The 11,207-nt window shown below is 40.9% G+C and overlaps 1 protein-coding gene across 1 annotated transcript; it reads right to left on the reverse strand.

Annotated features, from left to right (window-relative positions):
• Positions 1-8,232: 8,232 nt before the first annotated feature.
• Positions 8,233-9,162, reverse strand: LOC134366035 (olfactory receptor 1L6-like). Its single transcript, XM_063082451.1, has one exon. It carries the CDS (start codon positions 9,160-9,162, stop codon positions 8,233-8,235), a length of 930 nt encoding a protein of 309 aa, XP_062938521.1.
• Positions 9,163-11,207: the final 2,045 nt, after the last annotated feature.

The following is an 11,207-nucleotide window of genomic DNA, read 5'->3' on the forward strand; positions in this document are numbered from 1 at the left end:
TTAAAGTAGAACAATTGGAAGAAAATCTTGCTTCCGTATAGGTAGACTCCAAACATTTATTTCATTTCATGCCTTTCATGGTTTTACGTGATCTTCTCAAGGGTCACAGAGATGTCCTGGTGTCTCTTGGTGGCAGGCATGCAAATATGTATATAGGTGAGAACTCTGGACAATGATGATGAGAGATCTTGTTGGGGGTGAATTTTGCAGTTTAGTTATCTAGTAAGTTTCTCAGTAGACATCCTGGATGAGGTTGCACTGGAGATCATTCAGGAAGAATGTTTCTAAGTTGTAGTCTCTCCTCTTCACTCCACTTTTTTAGCAGGAGAGCTATCAATTTCATAGGCTTGAGAAATTTGAATAAGATACCTTGGGGATATGCATTTACTAGGAAATCATTACTGTTATTATTTTCAATAAGAAGTTTATTTAAAAATATTTTTGTAAAATCTCATCTTTGTGAAAGCAATCCAAGAAGAACTTTTTTTCCTTATAAATACATTCAATTTTGTCCTTTAGTTTTGCAATTCACAGAGAAATAACTTTCAAGTTTCTATTATGTTTGAAACTGGGTTTTTCCCCAAATTGTGAAACACCTATATCAACAGGACAAATAATGTGTGATGTGCTTTATGAATGATAATTTAGCTAAGTATGTCTTTTTGCTACCCAATATCAAGTATAGGATCCAGCTCACTTGAAACCATTTTTAATTCTTTGCAAGTCTTCCATACTTTTCTGTTCCCAATTAATAGACTTGTCTGTGTGTGTTTGTGTGTGTGTGTGTGTGTGTGTGTGTGTGTGTGTGTTGGGGGAGAGAAGAAATAACAATTTACATAGACAGGTTATAGCTTGGATTTAGGTATTCGTGGTGTAGTGGGAGTATCTATCCTTTTCTTTTAAAGATCCATTAAATTAGCTAATGTGGATAAAATAAATTTATAAACTCAATAGCGTTGGACAAATAAAAGGTCCCGTTAACATCATCAGTAACAGCATTAGACATCATTAGTCATTAGCAATGTTGGGTTTGGTGTCTTACGGACTAGATGGAAATCCTTTCAGTGTCCTCTCTTGCTGTGTAATCCTTTGCAACTTATGAATCCTCTTATCCTCTCTGAACTTCAGTTTTCAGGTCTGTAAATAACGTAAATGCTTTGTATAGTTGTAGATAATCAATGAGATCACATATCCTAAGCATTAGCACAGAGTAGGCTTTCAATAAGCTGTGATAAAAGTTATTAATATTGTTAGTAGTAGTACATAAAATGGAACATGGGATTCCTGATGCACTGAGAAATGTAAGATGACTTGCTTCCCAGCTCTAAACCCCAATTATCTTTTCTATTCTGGGTAAATTATTTACCTCCTCTGAGCCTTATTTTCTTCATTGGTAAGACGTAGACATAAACCTTCCATATAGAGTCATAGAAACCATCAAATGCTGGAATGAGCTGAATGTTTTTCCAGGACCTGAGATGTAAAATCCAGAATGAGAGACTCTAACTTGCACAATTGGGTGGCGAAGAGACATCGCCAGCCTGTATAATGTCATGCTCTTGGATGTGGTGATAAAACACATTTTTTTCTGGGTCTGACAAGCATTCGTTTGGCCTCCAGCCTGTGGGCTGGAATGTTGCTCAGTCTTTCTGGCTTCACTTTCTGTATCTGCCTGAAGAGGATAATAGCGATGCCTAATTCATAGCATTGTTGTGAGGATTAAATTAGGTAAGGATTGTGCAGACCTAGAACAATGGCTCATATCCAGTGCTTGTCAAATACCAGCTTTTCTTAATATTCTTTTTTCTCTTGATGGAGTTAACAAAATGAGGGTGCTTTCGGAGGTGACCAACTAGTCTTCTGCATTTGCCCAGGACTTTCCTGATTTTAAAATGGAAAGCCTTACTTCCGGGGAACCCCTTCAGACCTGGGCAAACTGGAATTCGTGGTCACCCCATATACCACTTTTAATGGTCACCATCTGTGGAAAGCTGGGCATACACTGTATAGGGGTCATGGGCACAGTTATTACACAGTTACAATGTCTTGGCCATTGCCAAGAACTTGGGAGTGATTGATCTTCATGGACTTCAGACTGGACTCCCAGGGAGTTTGTGCATATTAAATCAAGGCCTTCCTAATCGTGATTAGGAGAGCCAGGTTGTATTTGGCTGAGAGCAAGGAAGGGGGAAAGAATAGGGGAGAATTGTGTGTGTGTGTGTGACTATTGTCCCCGTTTCTGCCCCATAAGCTCTTACCTGCAAATGCTGATCATCCTCAGATCCTGCCATCATCACCAGGTGTTGGTTCTGTCTCCCCTACTTTTCCTCAGAAGGGTTGGTGGGACCCAACAGTAGCACAGACTGGAGACTCAGGGCTGGAGCAACCTGTCCTCAGGAACAAGAGTGAGGAAGAGCTGCGGGCTTTTCACATGCGGTGTGTCCTGGGACCCAATCCAAGACCTCCTAATTAGAGACAAGAGGAGGCTAATGTGCAATCTCCCAGCTGTCCCCTCTGGGCCCTGGGGTCCTGAGGCCTAGCAGTATCAAGAGCACCTTTATTTCAGAGTGACCACATCTGGGAATCCTAAGATCACCTGTCCTGCTACCCATCCCCTAGGCAAGGGAGTGGGAGGGCCCCGTCTCCCTCCACAATAACCTGCCATGGAGCCCACACATTCTAATCAGATTCCAGTTGTCATGAAGAGAACCCGTCATCTCCCAGCAAATAAATAATAATAAATGAATATTACAGATATGGAGTGGGTGGGCCACACAATCACTGCCCTTAAATTCCTACAGTTCTGTCATGTAGAAAAAGTGAACAGACTTGTTCTCTGTGATCCTAGAGGGTAGAGATATGACTCATATATAAAATCTGCAGAAGTAATAGGGGTTTCTTCATGCAAGATATTTTAAATTTTTAAAATTGTAAAATGCATTATATACAAAAAGGTGTATAAAACATTTAGGAGCAGTTTTCTTGTGATTTTACCATCTATACATATATGAATAAATTATATGTTATTTGTTTTTGCTTACTTTTGTTCTTTTCATGAATGGAATCATTCAGCTTTTTTAAAAATGATAATTTATTATACATACATGTGGGGTTCAATGTTGATTTTCAATAATTGTGTACAATGTGTGAGGATTAGATCCACTCAGCTTCTTTCAGTAAATATGTTGTTTCTGGAATTCATGTTGGTACTTGGGAGTACAGGTCATTCTTTTTCACTGCTGTATAGTAAATATTCACACTATTTTACTCATTACCCTTAGGGCTTTTCATTTTGGAGCTTAGAATATTTCCAACGTTAGAAAAGAATATTGTGCATATATCATCCACTGTGTGATACCACCAGTAGGTTCTGGGGTTGCACACTGAAATAAAACACAGTAATATTTTGGCAAATAAATATATAAATATTCATACTGAGTGGTATGTACGGCCACATGTCAGTCCAGGTCAGGTTTTGCTACGTAGTAAGTTTGTTGAAATGCTATAAAATACCTTTTATTGATTTTCAGATTTCAGCATTGCAGCTCAGGAATCGTGGACTAACATTCCATTGGGAATTGTACCTTAATGTATTTATCCATTCTAATATTGATGGACATTTGGGTTTGTTGTACGTTTTTTGCCATTACTTAAAAAAATTATTTATTATCTAAAGTGGATCTCCTCCTACTCTCATAAAATGCATACAAACCATTTGAATAGATATGTCCTGGTCATCTCTATTGTTTATTTCTTCTTAAAAATCTTCCGCATGCAATCCGGGAAATGCAAATCAAGACCACACTGAGATACCATCTCACTCCAGTTAGGATGGCTAACATCCAAAAGACTGAGAATGATAAATCCTGGAGAGGTTACAGAGAAAAAGGAACTCTCATACACTGTTGGTGGGGCTGAAAATTGGTGCAGCCTTTATGGAAAATGGTATGGAGGTTCCTCAAACAATTGCAGATAGATCTACCATATGACCCACTATTCCACTGCTGGGAATATACCCAGAGGAATGGAAATCATCAGGTCGAAGGTATACCTGTTCTCCAATGTTCATTGCAGCACTATTTACAATAGCTAAGAGTTGGAACCAGCCCAAATGTCCATCATCAGATGAGTGGATATGGAAACAGTGGTATATCTACACAATGGAATACTACTCTGCTACAAAAAAGAATGAAATACTGCCATTTGCAACAACATGGATGGACTTAGAGAAAAGTAAAACAAGTCACGCACAGAAAGAGAAATACCACATGTGCTCACTTATTGGTGGGAGCTAAAAATAAATAAATAAACAAACACACAAACAAATCAAAGGTGTGTGTGGGGGGGAAGAAGACAGAATAACCACAAAAATTCCTTGAACTATTTAGGTCAAGTGAACAGATATGACGGGGGGGAGGTGGGGGGTGGAGAGGAACGGGTAAAGGGGCATGAAAATCAACTACAATGTATTTTGAGATGGGGAAAAAAAAAGAAAGAAAAAATAATCTTCTGCATGCAAATTGAAGAAAAATTTTGAGAACACTGTCCTCTGAAGAGAACACATCCACAATAACAATTATTTGTCATTCCTTTGTTGTATTATTGATATTTTGGTGATATCTCAAGATTTATTATTTCAGCAGAAATGGCTAGGAAACTGGGATTTTGTTCCCCTTTTCTCTTATATCAAGTTAAGTTAGATTATTTTTATAGGTGAGAGAGTGAAATCACAATAAATGAAGCCATAACATTATTTTTCCCTTATTTTGAACTTCTGCCATAAACATTCTTGGACAGTCTCCTGGTGTACCTGCTCAAGCTTTTCTTGGTATGTATCAAGGAGTAGAATTGTTCACGGGGTTATTGATTAGTGCATTAGTTCAGGTCTGCTGAGAAGCAGATGTTAAGACGAGATTAGATGTGTGAATTAATCAGAGTTCTTTAGAGAAACAGATCCAGTAGGATATACAGTCAGCCCTTCATATTCATGAGTTCTGCATCCATGGATTCCACCAACCATGTTTAAAAAATATTAAAAAAAAATTGCAGTTGTATTGAACACGTACAAACTCTTTTCCTTGTCATTTCCCCCTAAACAATACAGTATAACAACTATTTACATAGCATTTACATTGTGTTAGGTATTATAAGTAACCTAGAGGTGATTTAAAGCATATGGGAAGATGTGCATAGGTTAAATGCAAATACTATGCCATTTTATATCAGGGCCTTGAGCATCTGCAATTTTGGAATCCATGGGAAGTTCTGGAACCAATCCCCCATGGATACTGAGGGATGACTGTGTATAGATATATCGAAAGAGATTACGAGAGATTAACTCATGTGATTATGGAGGCTGAGAAGTTCCATGATTTGCTGTCTGCAAGCTGGAGGCCCAGAAAAGCCTAAAGATGTGAGAACCAGGAGAGCCAATGGTGTAAGGCCCAGTTTGAGTCTGAAGGCCTGAGATCCAGGAATGCCAGTGTCCAAGGACAGGAGAAGGTGGATTTCCTCTGACTTTTTGTTCTATATAGACCCTCCTTGGATTGGATGATACCCATGCACACTGGTGAGGGCTATCTGTTTTACTCAGTCTATTGATTCACATGATAATCTCTTCTGGAAACACCCCCACAGACACACCCAGAAGTCATGTTTTACCAGCAGTCCAGACATCCCTTAGCCTGGTCAGGTTGACACATAAAATTAACCATCACAACGTGTAAGAGATTTTTTTGGCAGGGAGTGGGAGAAATCTTTCAGACTCAGTTTGAGACCTGTGGAAGAGAAGAAGGAAGGATGGAGGACTGGGGTAGGAGGAGAATCTTGGGCTGCAACACAGTACCAAGAAAGGTTTGAACAATGGGCGACCTAAAATCAAAGTTGTCCACCAGAAGAGTATTTCTCTGGAATGGGCCTGTCTTGGAAACTCTATGATGCCTAGTCATTGGCTAGGAGCAGCTTGCATAAGTGTGGCCTTGGTACAAACACTGTGACGGACCACGGGTGTCAGTGGCTGGCTCCATTATGCTCTCCCTGCAGGATATCTGAGTGGTGCATCTTCATGGCTGGCAGAGTCTACCCTTTGCACCGCACAGATCCAGTTCTCCACATGTGTATGGTGAATAGCTCCTTCATGGTTTCCGAGGGCCTCTCTTTCTTAGAGGAAGCTTCGGAGAGGGGAGTCAGTGGGATGAACTACATCCCCTTCACCACAGTTGGTCTTGATGGTGCAATTAATACTGATCCTCACCCTACTCCTTCCTGTCCACTCTAAATCCCTCTCGCCCCCAGCTCTCATCTTGGCAGGTCTTGGGGATTTACCTGGCAGTATGACCCAAACCTTTACTCCTGAGATGTGTGAGACTGCGATGAGCACACCTTTCTCAGGCCAGTGTTGCTGCAGGTGTCCACTTGCAGTTATGGTTGTGAATGGAATACTAAGAAGTGCTCAAGTGGGTCACCTGTCATCTGAGTTCTGTGCGTATACCTCCCTGCCTCTCATTGGGTGAAAGCAACCTTACTCTGAGAGCTGACTTTGCTCTTAGAAAACGGTTTCCTGGAATTGATGTCTTCTTATCTCCACTGACTAGCCATCGATAAAAAACTTATTTCTTCTAAAAAAAAAAACTAATTTATTTGGCTCAAGTTATAAAGATCCAAAATCATGGTGACTAAACTTTACTGAGCACTCACAATAGGCCATGTAGTGTGCTACTTGCTTTACACAGATTTTCATCTCATTTAATCTTCACCAGAAGAGCTACTAGTATTATTTCCATTTTATAAATGAGAAATCTGAGATTTAGCAGGGTTGATAATTTGTTGAAGATCACGAAAATAGTAGTAGAGTCAGGATTTGAGTCCAAAGCCACTGGGCTCCTTAGCTCCTCCTCTACACTATGTCCTAGCTGTCCATTGGTGTATAGCTCTTCAACAAATAGCAAGCTCGCTGGATGATAATTTTTATTCAATTGGTGTGGCTATCCCATTCTTTTGTACCTTGCTTCAAGACAGACCCTTGGAAAAACTCTTGATCGGTTAAAGCCCATTTCATCTTCTGCCACATCTTTTTTCCCCCATTGAGGTATATTGCTATGTTTCCCCCCTCTTTTATGTCTAATCCCCTTAGGCCCTCCTGTGCAAAGTTATATTTTTCCCCCCAACTTTTCTTCACTTGTTTCCTTCACATTTGTAAGCCATAGTTTGTATTTCAGAAGTTTGAAGTGCCAGACAGTGCTCCCCATGGAAGTCTTGATAGTCAAATTATTTGAAGGTTATCAGCAATGAAAATGGGATGGAAGAGTAGGGATGGAGAAAGGACGGTCAGCGAGCATCATGTTATAATGATTGAGGGAGACCTTCGTACCCACTGGAGTCCCTAGGAAGATTGGCAACACAGAGATAAGGCCTAAAGATAGAATAATTATGCTGAATTTCTAGAAACACTTAGATTGAGCTGGTGGGAAGATGCATGACAGTATAGCTATTTCCCACCCCATTCCAAAACATAAAATGTTAGTTAAGAAGGGACCATTAGAGAGAGACATTTTCATGTAATGTTATCACAGTGGCTGACATGTATTGTATGCTTTCTATATGCAACGCACAGTTCTAAGCACTTAATACAAAATTCACATATGTCTTAGAACACTTATCTTGTCATTTAATCCTAACAACAATCCACTTCGCATATGAAAAACCAAGGCATGGGTTGGTCATTGGCAGATCTGGGCTTCCAGCCCATGCAGTATTCTTAAGAAGTAGGGAACTCAGAGAGGTTAAGTAAATTACCTAAAGTCACTAAATGGTAGATGTGGAAACTTAAAAAAATTTTTTCTTATTGTGAAATATGGTTTACTTTGGTAATCTACATGAGAGGCATGAACTAGATATTTCAAGAGAGAAGGGATGGATATATGAAAGAAGAGGGGACAAGGTGAGGAATTATTTTATAATTTAAGATATTTATAATCACGACTCATCTAATTTTTATGGAAAAGTTAGACAAATTCTTACTATAGCAACCTGTCGACAATCTCCTTTGGCTACCTAGACTAATTGCTACTAATTGTAGCATTGTTTCCTAAGAACTTTTGAGGACAAAAGCTATGATTTATTTCATCTTTGCCTTTCCTACAAAATTAAGCATTGTGCCTGCACATAGTAGGTGCTTAACATATGATTGGACAATCAATGATTAAACTCCTAGAGGTAGCAAGTGTGCACGTTCTATTCTGTTCTCCCAGTCAGCTTTCTCAAGGCCTGTTTCATGTCCTTGTTCCTAAGGCTATAGATGAAAGGGTTTAGCATGGGGATCACCACGGTATAAATGACAGTGACCACACGGTCCTTTGTCACTGAGTAGGTGGATGAGGGGCGAATGTACACAGATATTATGGTCCCATAGAATAGCACCACAACTATGAGGTGAGACCCACAGGTGGAGAAGACCTTGTACCTGCCTCCCCCTGAAGGGACCCTCAGAACGGCCCGGGTGATGTGGATGTAAGAGACAATAATGAAGATAAAGGGACTCATGATCACAAAGGAGCCCTCTGTGAAAGCCAAAAGCTCATTGACAGAGGTGTCGGAGCAGGAGAGCATGAGCAGTGGCTGGACGTCACAAAAGAAGTGGTGGATGACATTGGGCCCACAGAAGGAGAGGCGGGCCATGAGAATCGTGTGGGTGAGTGAGTGGAGGTGGGACACTGCCCAGGACGCCATTACCAGCAGGAGACAGCGCCTGGGGCTCATGGCCGTGTTGTAACGCAGTGGGTTACAGATGGCCACGTAGCGGTCAATGGCCATGGCTGCCAGGAGGAAGCTGTCAGTGATCCCAAAGGCCACAAAGAAATACATCTGCGTGAGGCACTGGGCAAAGAGGATGGTCTTTCTCTGACTCAGCATGTTCACTAACATCCGTGGCACGATGACAGTGGTAAAGGAGATGTCCACCAGGGAGAGATTGGAGAGGAAGAAGTACATGGGTGTGTGGAGGTGGGCATCCCCCCGTATGGCTGCAATGATGACAGAGTTGCCAGCCACATTGACCAGGTACATGGCCAGGAAGCTGGCAAAGAGCCACACCTGCTGTTTGGGGTCAGTGGTCAGGCCCAGAAGGAGGAATTCAGTGATATGACTCTGGTTTTCCCTCGGCATTGCTGTGCTGCAAATAAAAAATATGAAGAAATGTTAGGAGCATGTCCTGGCTTGGAGTCTTCAGTCTGGTAGAGAGGAGACCTCATAAGGTATTCCAGCTTGTTCACTGCAGAAGGGAATCCATTCACGTATACTGCCTTATAGTCTATGACATAACCTCACGGTATTGCTGTTGATGCACCTTGATTTCAATTACAAGTTTGCAACAGACTAATTTTGTGAATTAGAACAAGGCATTCCTTCTCCAAAAGATAAAAGTTATAATATCCATGTTCTTAGACTATTCTGCGGGTACATAGTAAAGGTTATAGGAAAGATGTTTAGAAAATAATCATTTTGATTAGTTTCCAAAGGTGTGGTATCCATGATACATCTCTTTGCTCTGCCTGGCCTAACTTGCTCCTCCTCTGCAGAGGATCAGGCTCCACCTGATGCTCCGGGCCAGGATTTCCTTCTTTCCCCGTGTAAGGAAAAGTGGGGTATCCAAGGTTCAGTCTATGGAAATCACATAAACATTATAGAGATTGTATTCCTGGATTGAACCCCTCTTAGAAAAAATCTACTTTTGAGTGCACTTGGGAGTTTAATTATGGGCCGAAAGTTCATACTAGGAGTTGCTGCGAGCTGGAAATTTGACATGTCCATCAGGGTGGGGAACTGTCTAGGGTGGGTGGGAGATTGAAGAACTATCTCTGGCAGAAGGAGCCCATTTATCCAGCATTGGGCGGGGTGTTTCAGGCAGGTGGGTGGCATCAAGGAAGACTTAAAGGAACTAAGAGGTGGGTGCCGTTATAGGCAAGAAGAGTCTAAGGGGTGGCCGTGTGGGAAATGCAAATGTGAGAAGATAGGGCAGTACAGCCCAAAACACTGAGCTATGAATAGGAAGGTGCTGAGGTTCAGAAACTGGTCCCTTATCTCCACAAAAGGCAAGAGCCAGGGAGAATAAGCCAAGGTTCCATTCTGGCAGGTATTGAGGCAGTAGTCAGTTAGCTACCAAGGTAGAAACTCAGTTAAAATGGAGTAAAACCAGAAAGCCACTAGGGAATAATGTTAGAACAAGCCAGCAACCAATTGGGTTGAACGTGAGTCCACTGAGTAACAGAACATGCACTTTTAATGTCTACCCCACCTAGGGCCAGAATTGGCTTTGGAGAACAGAGAGCAGCAAGGAGGGTCTGTAGATGGTGGTCAAGTAATCCCAGGTAAAGGAGGGTAGATTTAGGAACGCAGGTTTTGAATTAGAGAAAGTCCACATACTGTACTCCCTGTGTCCTCATCATCTTTCTGGTACTTTTGATGAGTCAAAAACAAACCTAAGTACTAATGATATCTTTTTAATGCTCAGTGATCTTGAATTAAACTCACTGTATTGCTTAAGAGAACTCAGACTGTTTCTCTGTTAACACTTTAAGAAGTACCCGAATTGTAGCATTGTTTCCTGAAGCATCTCCTTTCTCTCTGAGATGCTTGGCGCTTGGTCCAAATTCGATCTTTTGCACTAGGAAAGGTGCCACTAAGTCATGAACACCATCTGGAGGGTGGATAATTAAAGCCCTGCAAAGGCAGGGTTCAGATCTGTTCTGTTCACCACTGTTTTCCATTGCCTTGAATAGCACCTGACACATATTAGCTGCATAGTAAATACTGGCTGACAGACTGAAGCAGATATGCCACCCTTGATAAACCTTTGTAAGAATATCGGTTTTGCAGAAGTAACAGGGAAACTAGTCTCCTAGGATCAGGAGAGCCAATGGGAAAAGTTCATGATTTTTGCCAGAGGATCTGGGTTCTTGTTCTGGTTCACATATTTACTAGCTATTTATCCTTGGTAGAACATCTCCAGGTTTCCATTTTTTTTTCCATCTGAAAAATAAAGAAAATAAAATGTCATCTCTAGAAGTTTATTCATAAGTTCAAATTAGAGAACATATTTGAAAAGTGTTGAGATCTACAATGTTGTATGCAAATGTTATTTATATAAATAATAATATTTCTTATTAGTACTCTGTACCTCATTGTGTGCAGCTGAAAAATGGCAGATGAAA

The sequence above is a fragment of the Cynocephalus volans genome, chromosome 17, assembly GCF_027409185.1.
Source record: "Cynocephalus volans isolate mCynVol1 chromosome 17, mCynVol1.pri, whole genome shotgun sequence".
Taxonomy (NCBI): Eukaryota; Metazoa; Chordata; class Mammalia; order Dermoptera; family Cynocephalidae; genus Cynocephalus; species Cynocephalus volans.